This window comes from Pseudophryne corroboree, chromosome 6, assembly GCF_028390025.1.
Source record: "Pseudophryne corroboree isolate aPseCor3 chromosome 6, aPseCor3.hap2, whole genome shotgun sequence".
NCBI classification, from domain to species: Eukaryota; Metazoa; Chordata; class Amphibia; order Anura; family Myobatrachidae; genus Pseudophryne; species Pseudophryne corroboree.
In genome coordinates, this window is record NC_086449.1 from 35,654,175 (window position 1) to 35,677,612 (window position 23,438).

At 41.5% G+C, this 23,438-nt stretch overlaps 1 protein-coding gene across 1 annotated transcript in view; it reads left to right on the forward strand.

Moving 5' to 3' along the window:
- The window catches only part of LOC134934205 (vomeronasal type-2 receptor 1-like), a 35,435-nt gene that overhangs the window by 6,896 nt on the left and 5,101 nt on the right, over nucleotides 1-23,438 (forward strand). The window contains 4 exon segments of the mRNA XM_063929694.1: nucleotides 1,950-2,241; nucleotides 20,211-21,041; nucleotides 22,144-22,371; nucleotides 22,799-22,922. Of these exon segments, the coding sequence (XP_063785764.1) occupies nucleotides 1,950-2,241; nucleotides 20,211-21,041; nucleotides 22,144-22,371; nucleotides 22,799-22,922 (1,475 nt within the window).

A 23,438-nucleotide genomic window follows, 5' to 3' on the forward strand; every position in this document is an offset into this window, starting at 1 on the left:
GTGTAGTCATTACTAATTAAGATGTGCTGCATTCATTCCTAACTGACAATTCTACAGATCTCCAGGAGGCCTGGAAAACATGAACTGTTGGTAGATCTCGAGGACCGGTTTGGCCAGCCCTGGTTTAGAGTATAGCACATAAAACATAATAATATCGCATAATGGGGGTGATTCCAAGTTGTTCGCTCGCTAGCTGCTTTTAGCAGCATTGCGCACGCTAAGCCGCCGCCCACTGGGAGTGTATCTTAGCATAGCAGAATTGCGAACGAAAGATTAGCAGAATTGCGAATAGAAATTTCTTAGCAGTTTCTGAGTAGCTCGAGACTTACTCCTACACGTTTGACGTCACACACACGCCCAGCGTTCGCCCAGACACTCCCCCGTTTCTTCAGACACTCACGCGTTTTTCCCTGACACAGCTACGTTTTTCCGCACACTCCCATAAAACGGGCAGTTTCCGCCCAGAAACACCCATTTCCTGTCAATCACACTACGATCACCAGAACGATGAAAAAAACTTTGTTACGCCGTGAGTAAAATACCAAACTTTTGTGCTGATTTACTTGGCGCAGGTGCGCTGCGTACATTGCGCATGCGCAGTTTGTGACTAATCGCTCCGTAGCGGAAAAAAATAACGAGCGAACAACTCGGAATCACCCCCAATATCACTATCACTGTCTATGAGATCTTATTATCACTAGCAATAAGCTTTAGATGGTCCAAACTCATAACTGATTAGAAGACCAGATAAAATGACCTCACAACAAAACATACAGTAATAGTACTGTAGTCACAAAATGTGCAATATATATAGTCACATGGTGGGAAGAATCACGTCCAGCAGTATGGTAAAACTGTGGATTGTTTTTTCACATTAGCTTATCAGTATCAAGTCTGGTATTACCGCAGGTCACAAACACCATACAAGGGGCGGGATGTACTAAAGCAAAAATGCGGTAAAACCCCTGAAAACGGGGGTTTTACCGCATTTTCATATTTACTAAGACCCTACCGCAGCGTTTTCGGCGTCCAGGGTTTCGCCATCTCTGGATGGCGAAACCCTATAGAAGCCTATGGGCTTCTTTTCGCCGACCGCCGCAACCCGCCGACACTGTCGACCCCCGCCGCAGACGCCGACCCCCCTTCCCCCTTGCTTACCTTCCTCCAGGCTGCCCTGGACCCGGAAGGTAGTGTCCTCCTCCCCCTAGCAACGCAGCCGGACGTCCTTCCGGCTGCAGGGGGGAGGAGGAGGTGCCGGGGGCAGCCTGCTGCTGCTTCCCGGCATCTAGCCAGTGTGGGGAACCCGGGGAGGTGACGGAGACCCCCCGCAGACCACCTAACAGGTATCGCGGGGGGCCTCCGTCACCGCATCGCGATGTTGATCGCATATGTTAGTACATAAGCGATCAACATCGCTGCGGTAACCGGCGAGGGGCGGCGATGTATGTTAATACATCCCGCCCAAGATGAAGCAGACACAGTACCAGGTTTGCTACTCTCGCTCACAGACAGCGTGCGTAAGATTGGGGACCATCCTGGCACCGTAACGCTAGTTACCACCCCCAGCCTATCGCCTGGCCAGCTTACCCAGCATCAGGAGCCCTGTACTCTGATTGTAGCAAAGTTTTATCCCACTCACAGGTGGGCTGATTGCTTGGTTGTGAACCTCAGCACCCTGCAAAACCCGGACTGGCCCTGACAACTAGCCCACACCCAGGTAGTCAGGTGATGAGTATTGTCTCTGACTTGTGGCACTATGGCCTCCTTGTAAGCTTCAACCCCATTGGTGAAGCTGGCAATTTTTCAAGTGAACTCACTTGATCGCCCATCCCAATTTGAACCTGTATTTGTGAACCCCTTCTCCTTCTCCTTACTTCCCCCTCCCCTAGCTGATAATTAAGGTTAAGACAGAAAGGAAAATATTTTATAATCTGTTATTTATCCTAAAGGTTCAGCTTGGACTTCTACCATCTGACTCAGACCATGATACACACCATTGAAGAGATCAACAGGGATCCCAATATTCTCCCAAATGTTACATTAGGCTTCCAGATGTATGACACCTGTAATATACCACATAATGAATTACAAGGAGCGTTACAATTTCTGACTGAGTTCACCACACTTACATCCAACAGCCAGTGTAGTTCTCGGCCATCTTTCCCTGCCGTTGTTGGATCCATGATTTCTTCAAATTCAGTCATCTTGGCTCATGTTCTGGGGACATTCAGATACCCACAGGTAAGACGTTTTGAAGAACCTGTTTTTTAATAACCACAAACTTACTATTATTACCAGTTATTACCAGTTATTTTATATAGCGCATACATATTGTAACTGAATCACTATATAAACATGTTAACAAGATTGTCAGAATGTGGGATAGGATCACTGCGGCACGTACTAAGATGCACCACAGTTGCACGAATGGTTGCAACATTGAAGATTGCACCCAAACTACGGCAGCTGCTATTTCATCAGCTGCACATGGCAGCCTGTGTCGCCGCAACTGCATTTTTGGACGCAGTAGCTCACCGCGACTCACCCGCGCCTGGCTAGCTGCCCCCAGTTACTTCCCAGGAATGCCAGAAGAATGTCAGTCTCTCTGCATGCAATTTCAATCTGTGTCTCGGATCTATTGCCATCGGAACGCATGTGCAGTGCAACTCTGATGCATGTGTAGACTGCAAACATCGGCTGCTTGCGTGCTCCATCTGCACTACCTGCACTTTTGAATCAGGCCCTCTGTATTGTAACACATTTCCGGGCTTCCTGATGGTGGCAATTTTGATTGGTAGTCAGTGATATTATGGACAGGTGGTAAGGTGAAGCATTCTCTCTTAGCATTAGGGCATATAAACAGTAGGCTACTCCATGTTAATAATATTATTACAGTGTGACTCCAACTATAACTGCCTGTCTGTCTCTTTCCTCTGTGTCTCTTTCCACCATCCTCTCACATCCTCTGTCTGCCTGTCTGTCTCTTTCCTCTGTGTCTCTTTCCACCATCCTCTCACATCCTCTGTCTGCTGGTCTGTCTCTTTCCTCTGTGTGTCTCTTTCCACTGTCCTCTCACATCCTGTGTCTGTCTGCCTCTCTGTCTTTTTCCTCTGTGTCTCTCTTCCCACCATCCTCTCACATCCTCTGTCTTCCTGTCTGTCTTTTTCCTCTGTGTCTCTTTCCACCATCCTCTCACCTTCTGTCTGCCTGTCAGACTCTTTCCTCTGTGTCTCTCTTCCCACTATCCTCTCACATCCTCTTCCTGCTTGTCTGTCTCTTTCCTCTGTGTGTCTCTTTCCACCATGCTCTCATATCCTCTGTTTTCCTGTCTGTCTCTTTCCTCTGTGTCTCTCTTCCCACCATCCTCTCACATCCTGTGTCTGTCTGCCTGTCTCTTTCCTCTGTGTCTCTCTTCCCACTATCCTATCACATCCTCTGCCTGCCTGTCTGTTTCTTTCTTCTGTGTCTCTCTTCCCACCATCCTCTCACATCCTTTGTCTGTTTGCCTGTCTCTTTCCTCTGTGTCTCTCTTCCCACTATCCTATAACATCCTCTGCCTGCCTGTCTGTCTCTTTCTTCTGTGTCTCTCTTCCCACCATCCTCTCACATCCTTTGTCTGTCTGCCTGTCTCTTTCCTCTGTGTCTCTCTTCCCACTATCCTATCACATCCTCTGCCTGCCTGTCTGTCTCTTTCATCTGTGTCTCTCTTCCCACCATCCTCTCACATCCTTTGTCTGTCTGCCTCTCTGTCTCTTTCCTCTGTGTGTCTCTTTCCACCATCCTCTCACATCCTCTGTCTGCCTCTCTGTCTCTTTCCTCTGTGTCTCTCTTCCCACCATCCTCTCACATCCTCTGTCTTCCTGTCTGTCTCTTTCCTCTGTGTCTCTCTTCCCACCATCCTCTCACATCTTCTGTCCGCTGGTCTGTCTCTTTGCTCTGTGTCTCTCTTCCCACTATCCTCTCACATTCTGTGTCTGTCTGCCTGTCTGTCTCTTTCCACCATCCTCTCACATCCTCTGTCTGCCTCTCTGTCTCTTTCCTCTGTGTGTCTCTTTCCACCATTCTCTCACATCCTCTGCCTGCCTGTCTGTCTCTTTCCTCTGTGTCTCTCTTCCCACCATCCTCTCACATCCTCTGTCTGCCTGTCTGTCTGTCTCTTTCCTCTGTGTCTCTCTTCCCACCATCCTCTCACATCCTCTGTCTGCCTCTCTGTCTCTTTCCTCTGTGTGTCTCTTTCCACCATCCTCTCACATCCTCTGTCTTCCTGTCTGTCTCTTTCCTCTGTGTGTCTCTTTCCACCATCCTCTCACATCCTCTGCCTGCCTGTCTGTCTCTTTCCTCTGTGTCTCTCTTCCCACTATCCTCTCACATCCTCTGCCTGTCTGTCTGTCTGTCTCTTTCCTTCGTGTCTCTCTTCCCACCATCCTCTCACATCCTGTGTCTGTCTGCCTGTCTGTCTCTTTCCACCATCCTCTCACATCCTCTGTCTGCCTCTCTGTCTCTTTCCTCTGTGTGTCTCTTTCCACCATCCTCTCACATCCTCTGCCTGCCTGTCTGTCTCTTTCCTCTGTGTCTCTCTTCCCACCATCTTCTCACATGCTCTGCCTGCCTGTCTGTCTGTCTCTTTCCTCTGTGTCTCTCTTCCCACCATCCTCTCACATCCTCTGTCTGCCTCTCTGTCTCTTTCCTCTGTGTGTCTCTTTCCACCATCCTCTCACATCCTCTGTCTTCCTGTCTGTCTCTTTCCTCTGTGTGTCTCTCTTCCCACCATCCTCTCACATCCTGTGTCTGTCTGCCTCTCTGTCTCTTTCCTCTGTGTGTCTCTCTTCCCACCATCCTCTCACATCCTCTGTGTGCCTCTCTGTCTCTTTCCTCTGTGTCTCTCTTCCCACCATCCTCTCACATCCTGTGTCTGTCTGCCTCTCTGTCTCTTTCCTCTGTGTGTCTCTTTCCACCATCCTCTCACATCCTCTGTCTGCCTCTCTGTCTCTTTCCTCTGTGTGTCTCTTTCCACCATCCTCTCACATCCTCTGTCTTCCTGTCTGTCTCTTTCCTCTGTGTGTCTCTCGTCCCACCATCCTCTCACATCCTGTGTCTGTCTGCCTCTCTGTCTCTTTCCTCTGTGTGTCTCTTTCCACTGTCCTCTCACGTCCTGTGTCTGTCTGCCTCTCTGTCTTTTTCCTCTGTGTCTCTCTACCCACCATCCTCTCACATCCTCTGTCTTCCTGTCTGTCTCTTTCCTCTGTGTGTCTCTTCCCACTATCCTCTCACCTCCTGTCTGACTGTCTGTCTCTTTCCTCTGTGTCTCTCTTCCCACTATCCTCTCACATCCTCTGCCTGCCTGTCTGTCTCTTTACTATGTGTGTCTCTTCCCACCATCCTCTCACATCCTCTGTCTGACTGTCTGTCTCTTTACTCTGTGTCTCTCTTCCCAATATCTTCTCACATCCTGTCAGCCTGTCTGTCTCTTTCCTCTGTGTCTCTCTTCCCACCATCCTCTCACATCCTCTGTCTGACTGTCTGTCTCTTTCCTCTGTGTGTCTCTTTTTCTGCCATCCTCTGTCATCTTCTGTCTGACTGTCTGTCTCTTTCCTCTGTGTGTCTCTTTTCTGCCGTCCTCTGTCATCTTCTGTCTGTCTTTCATAAGTGAGTCAAACCTATCGCCTTATCTACCCAACAGTTCATACTGTGTGGATTTCCAAGGACAGACATAATAATTACTAGTAAACATTCTGAATTAGTTAAAATATTTAAAAAGGATATTCCACCTTCAAGTGATTATACACGGCTTTATCTCTCCACATTTTCTCTGTATGAGCGGTATGTACTAAGCGGAAAATGCAGTAAACCCCCATTTATTGCATTTTCCTAATGTACAAAGCCCCGGCCCCAAGGACAGCGCCGCGGAGGGGATCGACAACTTTTAGCTGGTGATGCCCTATAGAAACCTATGGGCTTCTCTCTGTGGCACTGGTTAGCATCGTGACGATCGCCGGCGAAGGGCAACGGTGTCTATTAGTACATCCTGCCTATGTTTCAATCATGTCCCTGTCACTCCTGTCTCCTGATCCCTGTGTCCTGTCCTGTCCCCTCTATTCTGACCCTGATCCTGTCCCCACTTTCATGTTGCTGTCCCCTCTGTCCTGTCTGTCACCCGTCTCTCCTCTGCCCACCCTGTCCTGGTCCAATGACCTCTGACCTGTCCCTATCCCCACTGTCGTTGCCCCTGTCCTCTCTGTCACAACACTATCGCTCCTTTTCTCCTGTCACCTCTGTTCTTTCCTTATCCTTATTATCCTTGCCCTGTCACCTCTGTCCTGTTTCTGTCACTCCTTTCTCCTGTCCCCTCCGTTCTGTCTTGCCCTTGCTCCATCTAACCTGGTCCTGACATCTCTGTTCTAGCACTGTCCTTTTAATCTCTATGATGGCCCTGTCACTTCTGTACTGTCCCTTTCACCTCTATCCTGCTTTTTATTCTGCCATCACTGTCCTGTCACCTCTATCCTGTCCTGTCACCTCTGTCCTGGTACTTTTCCCACTGTCATGTCCTTGCCACCCCTTTCTCCTGACCCCTCTACTCTGTCTGGTCACTCTTCCCTCTGTCCTACCCATCTCCTTGTCACCCTCTCCATGTCACCCAATGTCACCTTGTACACCACTGTCTCCATAACCCAGTATCTCCCAGTCATCCTCTGCCTCCCAGTCACCCACTATCTCCCTGTTACCGTCCCCCTGTTATCCCTGCCTCCCCAGTCATCCACAATCTACCTGTTACCCTCCCCCTGTCATCCCTGCCTCCCCAGTCATCCACTATCTCCCTATCATCCTCTGCCATCCCAGTCCCCCACTATCTCCATTACCCTCACCCTGTCATCCCTGCCTCCCTAGTCACCCACTATCTCCCTCTTACCCTCCCCCTGTCATCCCTGCCTCCCCAGTCACTCACTATCTCCCTGTTACCCTCCCCCTGTCATCCCTGCCTCCCCAGTCACCCACTATCTCCCTGTCACCCACCAGACATAATCTTGCCTAGGGCTTCAAATTGGCTAGGGCCGGCTCTGCTTATACGCTTAGATAAGTGACACTTTGGGACCAGGTTATACTTAGGATACTCCATCTTAAAGTGAATTATTTATTATTCACAGATTGGTACAAGATCTACAGATGTGTCAGACTATACCTATCTTCATATCTTCAAAGCTTGGCAAATAGTCCTGTTAATAGAATGTGTTAAGCCTTGCCATGTGTCTTTTAGACTAAAACATGTACTAAATAAATGTTTTAACTACATTTTCATCTTGATCTCGCTGCTAATGCAATAAAGGCACAAGGTACTGTAGGTGCAGCCTGTATACCCCTAGCGGGTTTTCACACTATGGCAGAGCGAAAAATATGCTAATCTGAGTAAATAGACAAGAGACCGGAGGCCCATATGACTGAGCCATGCCAAGTGTCCTGCCATACATCATCGTGCGAATTTACACTGGCATGACTGTGAAAAGTGCAACATGCCTCTTTGAATAACCCATATACCAAAGGATGTTTTTGGGGTGGTATAGAAGATCTACATGCATTAGGTCTACAGGCATTAGGTTGACCCCATATGGTCGACAGGCACTAGGTCAACATGGACAAAGTGTCAAAACACGAAAAGTCAACAGTGGATAAGGTTGACATGGCCAAAAGGTCGACATGACAATTGTTTACACAAAACTGGTCAACACACCTTTTTTTTCATTTTTGTGGTTACTGTGTATAGTTTTGGCATCTGGGACAACCACTTGTTGAAACCTCGGCCCCTTGTGGGCTGGCTTCGCTTGCCACGCTTTGGGTGTGGTGTCTCACTTTGCTCACCACAAGGTCACTAAAGGTTATGATTTGTAAAATGGATAGTCAAGGAAGGAAAAAGTAAAAAATATCCCTCACCAATAGGGCAATAGGACAATAGGACTCCTCACAATTAATTCATTGAATGCATTGTCAGTTGAAGTTTTGTCAGACAGTATTACATCATTCTTGAAGACACAGTTTCTGCGAGCAAAAAGGCTCAAATATAATTTGCCTTGAAGGATTTAAAATATAAAGGTCATGAGGGATTTGAAGCTTCTAGAATGTGGTATAATTTAAAATGATCTATATTAACTGTGAAGTTTAGACCCACTTTGTCGGGCTCTCTAATTTGGACCGAGAGAATTATACATTTTTTTTAATTCTCAAACCCAACATGGGGGTATGGCATCAATTGATCCTTAATAAAGGGCAATTACTTAACTTACCAAGGAAGTGCTCAAGGCAAGATTGTATGACTGATCTGGTGTACAAAAATCTAGAGTTTTGGTTTTAGAAGTTTAATCTTACATACACAATAAACAATTGCTCATTCACTAAAAACTGAATACATAGAAACATAAAATTTGACGGCAGATAAGAACCACTTGGCCCATCTTGTGTGCCACTTTTTTACTAAATTTTTACCTCATACCTGTACTTTATTTGATCCTTATTTCTTTGTAAGGATATCCTTATGTCTATCCCATGCATGTTTAAATAGCTCTGCTGTCTTAGCCTCTACCACATCTAATGGGAGGCTATTCCACTTGTCCACTACCCTTTCTGTGAAGTAATTTTTCCTTAAATTCCCCCTGAACCTCCCCCCTTCAGTCTTAGTGTGTGTCCTCGTGTCCTATTGCTTCTCTTCATTTGTAGAATGTTTCCCTCCTGGACCTTGTTAAAACCCTTGATATATATGAAAGTTTCTATCATGTCCCCCCTTTCCCTTCTCTGCTCCATTCTATACATAATGAGATTTCTTAGTCTTTCTGGGTATGTTTTGTGATGTAGGCCATGCACCATTTTAGTTGCCCTTCTTTGTACAGTCTCTAATGTATTAATATCCTTCTGAAGATATGACCTCCAGAATTTAACACAGTATTCTAGATGAGGCCGTACCAATGACCTAAACAGTGGCATTATTACTTCTTTCTTTCTGCTGCTGATTCCTCTCCCAATGCAGCCAAGCATCTGACTAGCCTTCCTCATTGCCTTGTTACATTGGTTACCTACCTTTAAATACTTCACCATGAGTTTGGTTATGCCATGATAATAGGCTCCAGTCTTAAGCAACTGTTTAACTGATTGATTGATTGATTGATTGATTGATTCATTCATTCATTGAAGCAATTGAGAATATTCTTTGTTGGTTAGAAAATTAATTCCCTAAGATAAAGAGATTTATACTGTGCACAAAACTTGCTATTTTTATAGTCAAGTCAATATATTAAAGTCTACAACAACTAAAAGGTCACTTTTAATATTTGGTGAAATGTATCACATTGGTTAGTGACTAGAGAGCGAGTTCAGAGTGTCATTAGTTGTCACCATTGATGATCGAATTAGGAAAGGGAAAACAAACTGTTGCAGTTATGTATTCTAAAAGAGCTAGCTCATGTGAGAAGCAACCTGGACAAATCCATCATTCTGGACCATCATAAAAAGTCAACTGCCATTTACAGTATGTTGACGCGTACTTTCTGGCTTCTGAACAAATTGCCGGGAAAAGTATTTTGACTGATAGAATCTATGTAGACCTGGAGTATGAGCAGGCCACCACTTACCAGCAGTTACTGTAAAGAATTAACTTTTGGCCCACCTCAATATTACTGGTCCAGGCATGGCAATGTGGTTCTTTGACGTGGTTTGCTAAGAAAAAAATAATCATTCACATTTTTTAGACATAGTAAAAATCTTTAAAAAATGGTTCCATCTGAGGTAAACTCTCTAGGATGAATGATGGAGATCTTGTTAATAGACCACTATGTACAATCTGTGAACCAGAATTTGTAGATGTTGGTCACGCATTTTGATCCCAAGACCCATTATAATGTGCATACCATGAGCAACGGGTTTGCGGCACTTCAACAAATGTCCATAACTCCAGCGATAGTTCCACGTCAGCTGCAGTGACAGAAGTCCAGCTTGAAACCCTCCACTCCCAAGTGTTTTGAATGCATTAAGCCAGGACATGTCTAGACTAAATGCCCTCATTGAGGCCTGACTCTTCAATGAACCAATTGAACGTTTAAGAAACATGAACTCAGTTCTATTAGAACAGCCGTTATGGAATGATGGCAGACAAATCTCTTCATATGACGCTACCTTACTCAGTCCTGATAGCAGTGGTGGGGGACATTGTGGACATGGCAACCTTGTCTCCAGATAAGGGTATAAACTTGTCCACACTGCCCATACTGGTATCAGATCAATGATGAGCTATTAGAACATGTCTTCTAACTAGAGACTGAGGTTAATGGGGTGTCACGGGCTGCTGGGAGAGAAAACACTCCATATCAATTTGTACCATCCACAGATAGAAGGCTTAGTGGAGCGGCTTAATTACACATTAAAACATATGGTTAGGAAAACCAAAGCCCAAGAGAGGAAATACTTGGACACTATTATCTATATTTCATATTTACTGTTTGAAATTAGAGAAGTACATCAGGCCACCACTGGCTTTAGTCTGTTTCTCAGAAGGCAGCCAAGAAGGATCCTTAACATATTAAAAGAGTGGTGGGAGCATCTGGTTCCCAAGATACCAAACGTGGTTCCAGGGTCATGCGGTGAGCTAAATGGCTCAGGAGGCACTGGCTAACCCCAGAGCCAGAATTCCATGCAATATATGAGCCAAAGGGTACATCTGGGCATTATACACAGGTGCAACAGTATAAACTCCTGGAAATTTGGTGGGTTTTGATCAGAGATATACGGAAAAGAGAGACAGGTGAGACACTGCTTCACCTGCCATAGACTTTTTACCCCAGAGTTTGGGCTATAAAAATTATTACAATAATGCAAAGAAGATATTTCAAACAAATTATTAGTATTTTTCATATACTTTATGCAGTCAAAACTGTGGTTTAAATGTAAATATGACAGGAAAGGCTCTGCCTCACCTGCCTCACCCCACCGCACGTCACTGCGTGGTTCAGTTCAAGAGTCATTTGTAAGAAAGGCTGGTACAGATTGACCTCATAGTCCAACAACATTTTAAAGAGGCAGAGGAACCTTAGAGGACAAACTATAATATGAAAACAATATGCCAGATTTTTAATCCTGGCGACAAGGGGCGATAATCAATTCCCCCTCCAGTACCCGTTCATGCCTGCCAGCAGCTATTCGATTGTTTCTGCCGATGGGTGCGATAACATAATTTCAGCTCGCTTCTCCCGAGGGGTGGAGAGCAGAAATGCACAAAAAGTGACACATTTGGGTGACCAAATAGGACTTCATGTGGATTAGTTTAGTCGGGTTTAGCCGCGTAAAGTGGCTAAACCCCGACTGCTATAGGCGTGATATGTGCAGTGAAATAGATCAAATGAATATTGTCCCGCGATCTCCCATCACTATAGATGGGAGATTAGGCGCAATATAAGAATTGAATATAGCTCATTACATTAGTTTTGGTTACAACTCAGGAAACGAAGGGCCTAATTCAGACCTGATCGTTCCTCTGCAATTTTGCAGAGTGCTGCGATCAAATAGCCTCCGGCCATAGAGAGTAAAAACCTGGCACGTGCAAGTGTGTGAATGCATGCGTACACCATGCAAAAACTTCGCTAGACAGTGGACATCTGCAAATCCATTTGCATCACACTCACCATCGAATTATTTTTCCATTCTGTTCAACCTGTGCATAGCCCAGGACTTACTCATACAGTGCGATAGAATCAAGCTGATCGGGGCCGGAGCTGACATCACACACCCTCCCAGAAAATGCTTAGGAACGCCGCATTTTCCCTGACACTCCCAGAAACTGGCCAGTTACCACCCCCAAACTTCCACTTCCTGTCAATCAACTTGTGTACACCTAGCAATCAAAATGTTGGCACATATTTTTTGCAGTTTGGCCTTGCGCCTGCACATTGTTTACCATATCACGTGTAGTCATTCAATAATCAGAAAAAGAACAAGCGGCTGCGCTGAATATCAGGAACGGAACACAATGTACAGAGAGCCAACGTAAAAAATAACAATGTTTATTTGTAAAACATATAAAAAGATTAATTATCATATGACCGGTGAATAATATATATATATAAGAACATTAACTAGACGTGAACTGGTGGTCTGTTGTAATAGCTCAGCTTTTTGGGGTGAGAAGTTCCGTGTTCAACTAGTTAAAACATTGATAAGCACCAGGTGTACTAGTGGAATCCTAATAAATTCAAAGTCCCTCAGTTGAATTTGAGATTCAATACCTTTCCAGATGGGCTGGTGAAAGCCGAGCGTCCTCGGCTTCAATGTCCTGCAATGCCCATATACGCTGTGCAGCGGAAAGGAGGAGACCGTCTCTCTCACAACCCGGTCGTGGCGGCGTGCGTTCTGAAGCCGCTGATGTCGGATGCTGTAGACGGAGGGTGCAGCGGGGACCAAGGAGCACCTGGAGGATTTCACCTGAGCTGAGTACGGATAGGGGCGGGTCCTGACGCGTTTCGTCACGTTCACGTGACTTTCTCGAAGGTAGATACCTGCCTCCTAGATCATCCGGTATTTAAAGGCTGAATTGATTGGTGTGGACAGGTGAATGTCATCAGCAATGTTAAAAACAATAAAAATGCAAGAAACAAAGGCTCTCATGTACTAACACATAGCATTATATATAGTTGGCAGAAATGACTAGAAAAAAATACATTTATAATTAACCTATTGGTATCAGAGACAGGCGTGGATTTCATATGGTTATACTTTATATTGTAGTAAATAGTAAGCCATTAAAGATAATGGTTTCAGTTCAGGTGTTATGACAGGTGTATTGATTCACAACACATTTAGTCACCTACTAGCATCACCTGTAATGAGTAGCAGACATTTATTACAAGGTTCACTGGACAAATATTATTAACTGTATATCTACTAGTGGTGTCGTTTTTAGGTTAAGAGATGTTTAATCAAAGAAAAAAATATATCTATTTGTATATACCACCTCTACATAAAAAATCGGACCAAGAGTAAAAACTTTTATAAATTAGTATAGACATGATTCGAACTCTGGGATTCAAAACTAATGCTAATCTGTCCTCTAACCTAATGTGCCACTGGATCTGAGGTTTGTATAGAAGACAGACTAAGAGATAAACACAATAATTTACTTGTTTCAATATATTATAACAAAGATAAGGGTAGTCTAACAGATGAATATCTTATATAGAAGGACATATTCCAAATTCTGTGAATGGATCTAATTAATGATTAAAAGATCCTTTATATGCAACATCGTTATCAATATAATAAATATATCTTCTTTGTTGTGCTGTATTTATAATGAATAAATGATAGAACTAAAAAATAAAAGGTAAATAAAAACAAAAAAATGGACAGTCCTACACATAAGAATGATAATATATTGCAGATAGGCTTCCTTCATAAAACTCTGGATATTTCAAGGTATCATAACTAGACAGATGATACCAAAGCGTATATTCATGATACAGATGTTTTATTTCATATAAATATGCACTATAGATGTTAGGTTAACAGAGAAGCATAAAGGTTAAGAATAAAAAAGGTTAAGAATAAAAAAGGTTAAGAATAAAAAAATCCCTAGAGGTCTGAGGATATTCAAAACGTTATCCTTTGTGGATGATCCCCTATTGAAAACCAAATGGGACTCCCTATTAGATAACTGTTCCTATTCATTAATGGAACTTCTGATTAACTATCGTAGAGAGAAGACCCTCATACTATCGCAGGAAATTGAGGAAACAAGGAAACGTTTAAGTTCATATTCCGATCATCCTCAATTTCAACATAATGACTCCAAATTAAACCATAAAATTGAGTTATATGAGAAGGAGGTGATAGACGGGAAAAATAGGAAATTCACTAGAGACACTGAGGACTACAATCAGGATAAAGTCCGGAGTTTTAATAAGAGAACTCATTCTTTCATTAGGGGGAGATCCAGGAGCTTTTCAAACCAAAGATTGAAAAGAGACAGGAGTTATCACAATAATTTTAAAAATAATGCCAAGAAAGGGCCAAACCCAACTCAGCAGTATCAGACAGATAGATACTCATATTCTTCAAATACCGATAGACAGGATCCTGGACAGGTCCCTTCCAGTAATACGTCCGGGACAGACCCCTCAGTGAGACCAAAGAATACCACACATATCAATCCCCCTTGTGAAACCAGTCTCCCTAACTCTAGTAATTTTTTAGAGAGGGATCAGAGGATTCTAAAACAAAAACTCCCATATCATATGCACAATCATTACGACATATTAAGAATAGATTCCCCAAAAAGACCAAGGGAAGAAGGCAGAGAGGATGCAGAGGAGGTAGGAGGCTACAAAGAAAAAAAGCGAGACATGAGACTATAAATCAGACCAATATCTATAATCTGTCTTCCACCCATATTTCTCCAGCAGAGTCCACACTTTTGGCCAAGGGCCTTAAATTTGCCCCTTCCAAACTACCTACATTTTTCAATTTATTCGTGGAACTCAATACCTATAGCACTTTAGCACGCAAAAGGTACTTTGCAACTAAGAATTTGACCAAACGTAAACTTGATGGTACACCGATTCTGCTAGATGATCAAGATAGAGTAGGCATAGATATGCTGGAATCCTTACTTCTTGAAAACAATACTGTAGATTCTGGGGTACAGATCTATAATCAAAGTCGTACCAATGAACGTAACCTCAAATTTAGAAATAAATCGCAATTCTATCCATTACATCATAGGAGCCCAGCCATTGATATATTCTACAAGAAAACATTGGATGACTTCAATAGTCTATGTAAGAAAGAATCAAAAAGATTCAAATATAGACACAATCTAACAGTTCAGGAAAGATTGGCTTTACAAAAACTTGCCAATGACCCCTCCCTTGTCATTAAGTCGGCAGACAAGGGAGGAGGCATTGTCATTCAAAACACTGAGGATTATTTGACAGAGGCTTTCAGACAACTTAATGACAGGAATACATATGTTAAATTATCTTCCAATCCTGCACATGATTTTCACAGATCACTTACTATTATAGTCAAAGATGCCTTAGATAAAGGCATCGTATCCAAGGAAGAATTTAGATATCTGATTCCCACACACCCTGTCACCCCTACTTATTATCATTTACCCAAAATTCACAAATCCCTCACTGCACCCCCTGGTCGGCCAATTATCTCTGGAGTTGGGTCCCTCACTTCTAATTTATCACATTTTGTTGATTATTTTTTACAGCCACTTGCCTCTTCTTTACGTTCTCACATCAAGGACACTACATGTTTTCTAAATGATATCTCAAACATTAATTGGAAAAGTTCCTATTTTTTTATGACCTGCGATGTGCAGGCACCATACTCTAATATTCCGCATAAGAGAGGTCTCTCTACGATAGCAGAATCTCTCTCCAAAACAAGTATGATTGATTCAGAGTTACAAAAATTCATACTGGATTCAATCAATTTTATACTATCTCACAATTTTTTTGTATTTAATAAGGAATATTATTTACAGATACTTGGGACGGCCATGGGGACGAGGTTTGCGCCGAGCTTCGCCAACCTATACATGGGTGCCTTTGAGGAGGAGCATGTGTGGGGGCGGAGCTACGGCGCGGACCTCGTCTACTATGGCCGTTACATAGATGACATGTTCTTTATCTTTGATGGTGATATATCCTCATCTTCTGATATCATCACTTCCTTGAATAACAATAGTTATAATTTAATTTTCACTGGTACTGCGCACCAATCATCCATCACTTTTTTAGATATCTCACTTGATATAATTGAGGGCAATATATCCACAAAAACGTTTCGCAAACAGGTTGACACTTTAAATTTTATCCACTACAGTAGTTCACACCACAAATCATGGCTGAACAATGTCCCTTATGGACAATTTAGACGCATAAAGCGTAATTGCAGCAATAGAGTGGATTTTCAATTACAAGCGGATGAATTATCTAAATCCTTCTGCAATCGTGGCTATCCAGCAAGACTGATTGAAACAGCACGGGAGAGAACGGATGCTTTAGATAGAAGGGATCTTCTGAAAACAAAAACTCACACATGTAAATTTGCACAAGACCAGCCACATTTCATGTCACAGTTTAACTGTGCTTCTTCTAAGATTAGAAACATTATCTACAATAATTACTCTATTCTTCTCACAGATCAGATCCTTCGATCTGAACTCAAAGATACCCCTTCAGTGATCTTTAGAAAATCCAATAATTTACAGCAAAAACTAGCTCCAAGCCTCTTTGTTGACAGAAGACTCACTAATGAGAGTTCAACATCAGCTGGCAACACACAGTGGCTCCCGAAAATAGTAGGGTGTTTCAAATGTGGTGCTAAACAATGTATCACATGTTCATATATTCAGAATAATACAAAAAGTTTTGGTGCCTCAGACTCATCTGAATTTGAGATACGTTCTCATATCAACTGCAATAGTTCCTTTGTTATTTATATATTGGTTTGCAAATGCAACCTAATGTATGTAGGTAGAACAACTCGTAAACTCAGGACGAGGTTCCTTGAGCATAGACGTAACATCCAAAAGGGCCTAATTTTTCATAGTGTCTCCAGACACTTTTAGAAAAGCATCATAAAGATCCGGATGACATCCAACTAGTGGGTATAGAGATCATCAAACCCACAATACGGGGGGGGAGATAGATATAGAAAACTATGTCTTAGGGAAAATTATTGGATACATAGACTAAGAACACTTACACCGGAAGGGCTCAATGAAAGTATAGAATTTGATCTTTCATGAAAATCTATCTTTATTTCGACTCTCCTGATATCACATTTGAGTGATATCTGTGAAGATTGTCCAATGTTTTCAAGTATAGAAACTAACCCCCCCCTCCCCTCCCCCCCCCCTGACCTTTATGCTTCTCTGTTAACCTAACATCTATAGTGCATATTTATATGAAATAAAACATCTGTATCATGAATATACGCTTTGGTATCATCTGTCTAGTTATGATACCTTGAAATATCCAGAGTTTTATGAAGGAAGCCTATCTGCAATATATTATCATTCTTATGTGTAGGACTGTCCATTTTTTTGTTTTTATTTACCTTTTATTTTTTAGTTCTATCATTTATTCATTATAAATACAGCACAACAAAGAAGATATATTTATTATATTGATAACGATGTTGCATATAAAGGATCTTTTAATCATTAATTAGATCCATTCATAGAATTTGGAATATGTCCTTCTATATAAGATATTCATCTGTTAGACTACCCTTATCTTTGTTATAATATATTGAAACAAGTAAATTATTGTGTTTATCTCTTAGTCTGTCTTCTATACAAACCTCAGACTCAGTGGCACATTAGGTTAGAGGACAGATTAGCATTAGTTTTGAATCCCAGAGTTCGAATCATGTCTATACTAATATATAAAAGTTTTCCCTCTCGGTCCGATTTTTTATGTAGAGGTGGTATATACAAATAGATATATTTTTTTCTTTGATTAAACATCTCTTAACCTAAAAACGACACCACTAGTAGATATACAGTTAATAATATTTGTCCAGTGAACCTTGTAATAAATGTCTGCTACTCATTACAGGTGATGCTAGTAGGTGACTAAATGTGTTGTGAATCAATACACCTGTCATAACACCTGAACTGAAACCATTATCTTTAATGGCTTACTATTTACTACAATATAAAGTATAACCATATGAAATCCACGCCTGTCTCTGATACCAATAGGTTAATTATAAATGTATTTTTTTCTAGTCATTTCTGCCAACTATATATAATGCTATGTGTTAGTACATGAGAGCCTTCGTTTCTTGCATTTTTATTGTTTTTAACATTGCTGATGACATTCACCTGTCCACACCAATCAATTCAGCCTTTAAATACCGGATGACCTAGGAGGCAGGTATCTACCTTTGAGAAAGTCACGTGAACGTGATGAAACGCGTCAGGACCCGCCCCTATCCGTACTCAGCTCAGGTGAAATCCTCCAGGTGCTCCTTGGTCCCCGCTGCACCCTCCGTCTACAGCATCCGACATCAGCGGCTTCAGCACGCACGCCGCCACGACCGGGTTGTGAGAGAGACGGTCTCCTCTTTTCCGCTGCACAGCGTATATGGGCATTGCAGGACATTGAAGCCGAGGACGCTCGGCTTTCACCAGCCCATCTGGAAAGGTATTGAATCTCAAATTCAACTGAGGGACTTTGAATTTATTAGGATTCCACTAGTACACCTGGTGCTTATCAATGTTTTAACTAGTTGAACACGGAACTTCTCACCCCAAAAAGCTGAGCTATTACAACAGACCACCAGTTCACGTCTAGTGAATGTTCTTATATATATATATTATTCACCGGTCATATGATAATTAATCTTTTTATATGTTTTACAAATAAACATTGTTATTTTTTACGTTGGCTCTCTGTACATTGTGTTCCGTTCCTGATATTCAGCGCAGCCGCTTGTTCTTTTTCTATGCCATCACCACAATACTACACATAGTATTCCGGCAAGCGCAGACTATCAGGAACATAAAATTGTGATCATTTGATCCCACGAAACACGTATTGGTTTTCATTGTCATTTGATGATTAGGCGCTTGTTTGTTGCAGTTTTTTGTTCTGGTCATTCAATAATCACCCATCATGCGAAATCGCACAACAATGATCAGGTCTGAATTAGGCCCTAAGCTTTTTGTTCATTGGCAAGGTTCCCATGAGGTCTTGGAAGCAAGTTAATGTGTGATCTACAAATTTAAACAATTCAGAAGCATAAAGTGGCGCAAATATAGCGAGTCAACCTCCTAAAACCCTCCGCAGTTCCCATAAAGTCAGTTCTGACTACTGCTCGGAAGCTACAAGCAAAATAAATGGTACAGTGTGTGTTCTCTGACATTCTGAGCAGCAATTTAATTAACATGACATCTTCAGTCCACTGGTGAAGTAGAGGCCATACTACATTGAAATGGTAAGATGAGCTGCAATCAAAGAAGAGATGGTGAAAATGGTCCAAAAGTGAGTGGAACAGTTCCATTGTTCTTGTTTCAAAACTTCATGGTACAATCAGCTTCTGCAATGACTTTAGCAAGATGAATAGCATCTCAATTTGATGTTTAACCTATACCGAAGGTAGACAACTTGGTAAAAAATGTAGAATGGAGGAATTAAATAGCTACTCACCTTGACCTCAAAAATGATTACTGAAATATTCCCATCACTCCCTAATCTCAGCCAAAAACAGCATTTTAAGCTCCTGAAGGTATTTTTCACTACAAAATATTATATTTTGGGTTGCATAGAGCTCCTGACACATTCCAATGGACTTTGAATCGAATCTTGAGACCAGTGGTCCTATATCACTGTGTATCTGCTGGCATCATCGTCTATTCTCCAGACTGGGAATCTTATTTGCAAATGAATGAGGTAGTTCTGTCCTCTCTGAGATCTGATGGACTACTCAAAGAAGTGTGCCATAGCTATGAGGGAAACCAATCACTTGTAGTACATAGTAGTGCACAGTCAAATACAGACACAGCTGGACAAAGTAGTGGCCAAGACCCACTGTCACACAGTTACAAATCTTCTTTAGTCTAGTAGGGTATTACAGGTGATTCATAGAATAATATACGCAGCTTCTTCTCTTACGGAATTGTTAAAGACTGGTCCAGATCGGTTGGCTTGGATGGACAAATTGCCTGTATATGCCTTTGTTCAGTCCTCAGCTGAACCATAGTCCTCCAAGCCCCAGGCTTCAGCTAGAGGCAGGCATGAGGGTGGACCTGGTTGAGTCTCTAGCAGGCAAGCAACTAGAGCACCTGGTATAATCAGCCATACAATATGTAAGGAACAATAAAGTTGTTAGGAAAATAGGTAGAGCTGGGGTGAAGCTCAGGGCTATATAAGATTCCTATATATTGTGGGTAGGACGACCGATGCAACCATTTAGCCAGTGACTAGGTGAACGTTTCATAACAGCATTAGGGTCACAAGAAGGTTTTCTTGCTTGGAATGTTTTCATAAGCTCTACAAAAGTTTGTCTACTGCTTATATCATTATATATATATATATATATATATATACACATATATATATATATATATATATATATATATATAAAATTGTTTTTTTTAGTAAATGTTCTAGTAATAGCATTAATTTCATATTATGACTTGCTATCTTTGATTTTAGGTCAGCCCATACTCAACTGTTTCTCTGCTGAGTAACCGGGAAATGTTTCCGTCTTTCTTCAGGACCGTTTTAAGTGATAAACTCCAGTCTATGGGAATGGCTCGGCTTGTTTTGAGCTTCGGTTGGACCTGGGTCGGTCTTGTGGCAACTGACAATGATTATGGTCTTCTGGGAATTCAGCCAATAAAACAAGAGATAATTAAGGCTGGGGCATGTGTAGCTTTTACTGAACATATACGTCTAGGACAGCCAGATCGTAATGCTCCACATATAGTGAGGGTTATTAAGGAGTCATTGGCTAAGGTAATTGTTGTATTCTCTGTTGATTTTGAATTTGTTCCTGTTGCAAATGAAATGTTGAAACAGAACATCACAGGAAGGATATTTATAGGTAATGCCGGTTGGATCAGGACTATCTTACTATTAACAAGAAATTATTTCAACATTTTTTCTGGCACTCTTGGCTTAACCCCTATTGATTATGTGGTTCCAGGATTAAATCAGTATCTCAATAAGTTACATCCTTCTCAGTCTATGGGGGAGACCTGGGTTAACTTACATTGGGAGAAAGTTTTCAGCTGCAAATTTCTTTATGGGAAAAACTTTACTGATTCTTTGGAGACCCCAGTCAAAGAATGTACAGGTGAAGAGAAGTTAGATGATGTCCGGAACAGTTCCACCTACATCACCAGCTTTAAATATGCTCATTTTACTTATTCATCTGTGATGGTTTTGGCTAAAGCTATGGATGATCTGAGAAGCTGCAAGGTGGGTAACGGGCCATTTTCCCATGGGACCTGTGCAGACATTTGGAATTTCAAACCATGGCAGGTAATAAAATTTTAAGATTTATGAGTCAAATTCTATTTTATTTAAATACCAATTGTCCAAACGCATTATTTATATTTGGCAGGTGCATTTTTGTATAAATAGTATCGTCTTAAAATTAGTAACAACTGAAATTATTTCACTCTACATATAGGAAGGTTCTTACAAATCTTTTCCTGGTGACTAATTTTCTAGTAATGAAAACATTTTGGAAAAAAAATCATCTTCTTCTTCTTCTCCACCTGCTCATCTCCCTTCTTCTCCTTCTCCTTCTTCTTCTTCTTCTCCTTCTCGCCCCCTAGCAAGGCCAAAAGTCCACCCCAGCTGTCTCTAATAATAATAATAAAAGTATTGCAAATACAGTAAGATAAGAGGATTGGCATTACCTGAAAGAGAAACAAGGTGTCTAACTCTTCAGTGGCTCTTTGCCAGGGTCTTCCATAAGGACGTTTGGTAATCACTGCAACTGCTGCACAGTTTGTGACCCCCTGCTTATTTTCCCAGCTTGGTGGGCTTATTTTCTAAGAAACGAAAGTATTGAGTATGCTACAGTAAGGCCTGGTAAATGGAGCATTAACATAGAAAATATCCAGGAATTAATCATATCACAAGAGCAATACCAAACCTGCAAAGCTGAAATGAGGGTCAAAGGACAAACCCATGCAATACACAGGAACAGGTAAATTGAATAATGGAGACTAGGTGGTGAGCCTGATGATCTGGTGTTTACCTGTATTCAGAAGGAAACTTTTATTGGCTGTTAGCATAAATCTCAGTTGCCAGAAGACCTCTAGACAAACCCGACCCCCTTTCCAGAGGATGAGCATGTACCACTATAAAGAACATCATATTACGCTGGAAAGAATGTCCTATTGTAAACCAGGAAACTGACTTCGTGCTTGGTAAGTGCATGTCAGGAGCCGGTGACAGCAATGTCTGACTAACAATAATAACAGTATAGTAATAATTGTAGTAGTTTTATTTATACAGTTTGCCTTCTTATTTTGGTCAATTTCATTTAAATCAATAACGTGGAACAATAAATAGATATCTTTCATTATTTTGCTAGTGTCAACAAACACCCTTCTTCTCCCATTCTTCTCAGCTCACACACTATATCAAGAAAGTCCGACTCAAACTTAGTGGTGGTAATAACATTTACTTTGATGAGAATGGAGACTCATCTGCATTCTATACTATTGTGAACTGGCAACTGAGTCCGGAAGGGACTATAAAGCAAATTCGGATTGGCAATTATAATACTGCTGCAATTCCTGATGAATCTCTGATTATCAACCCAAGTCTGTTGCTGTGGTCTAAGGGTGATCAGCAGGTAATGCTACCGACGCAACTCTGGTTTCTGTATAGCTGTATAGTAATTCATAAGTTTATCGTCTAGTCTTGTGTGTAACTGAATATATGTGGATCAAGCAGCTAATCAGTAAATAAGTATACTGTACATCTATGTTCCATATAAAAGAGTCAGACATCAACATTTCAAAAGGTTACAGGTCATTGCTTGGTCAAGAGCTTTTTTGCTAACAGACACATTGAATAAATATTGTTAGCATCCATATAAAGCAAGCACAAATGACAAAGATGTTGAGTTTTATGGTCACCTTCTTAGTCATGAGCAGTCAGTCCTTTGTGAAGGGCAGATAAACTATTCTTTAATATAGCAACAATTGGTGTTCATATAGGTTTGGACACTGGATCAACACTCATTGGTAAAATACAATTATATATCACTGTATGCCCAGGTCCCACAATCAGTCTGCAGTGAAAGCTGTCCTGCAGGATACAGGAAGGCTGCTAGATCAGGACACCCTGTCTGCTGCTTTGATTGTGTCCAATGTCTACAAGGAGAAATATCTAACCAGACAGGCAAGTACATGACTTTATGATTTCCGCAGAGACATCGGAACTGAAAAACTGTAGTCTATTTAAAAAAATAGTTAAATATATTCAAAATTGTGTTAGATTTACTATGATGAGTTCCATTACATTAGAATCCCTGTACAACTTTTAAATTAGTGTGAAGTAGAATTTACATACAGTATATGACCATTTGCTAGTTTGTATTATCAATTCCTAGATACCAACTGATAGGAGACCTTATATGAAAATCTTACACCCCCAACTAATTATACTCTGTCAAATAAAACATCTCTCTTTTAAGTTTGAATACTCTGTGTAAGAAGAAATGTGCCTTATTGTTTAACTACTTTAAGGATCTGGCTTGTTGAAGATTCTAGTAATCTATATAATTCTATCTAATTTTGTAATTGTATTTATTATTGCCTTAAATTGTAGAATTAAAAAACAATGTAAATATCTGATATGTGAGCAGAAGAACAAAGACTCAGGACTTATTCAATTTTATGTTTTTTAATATGGTAA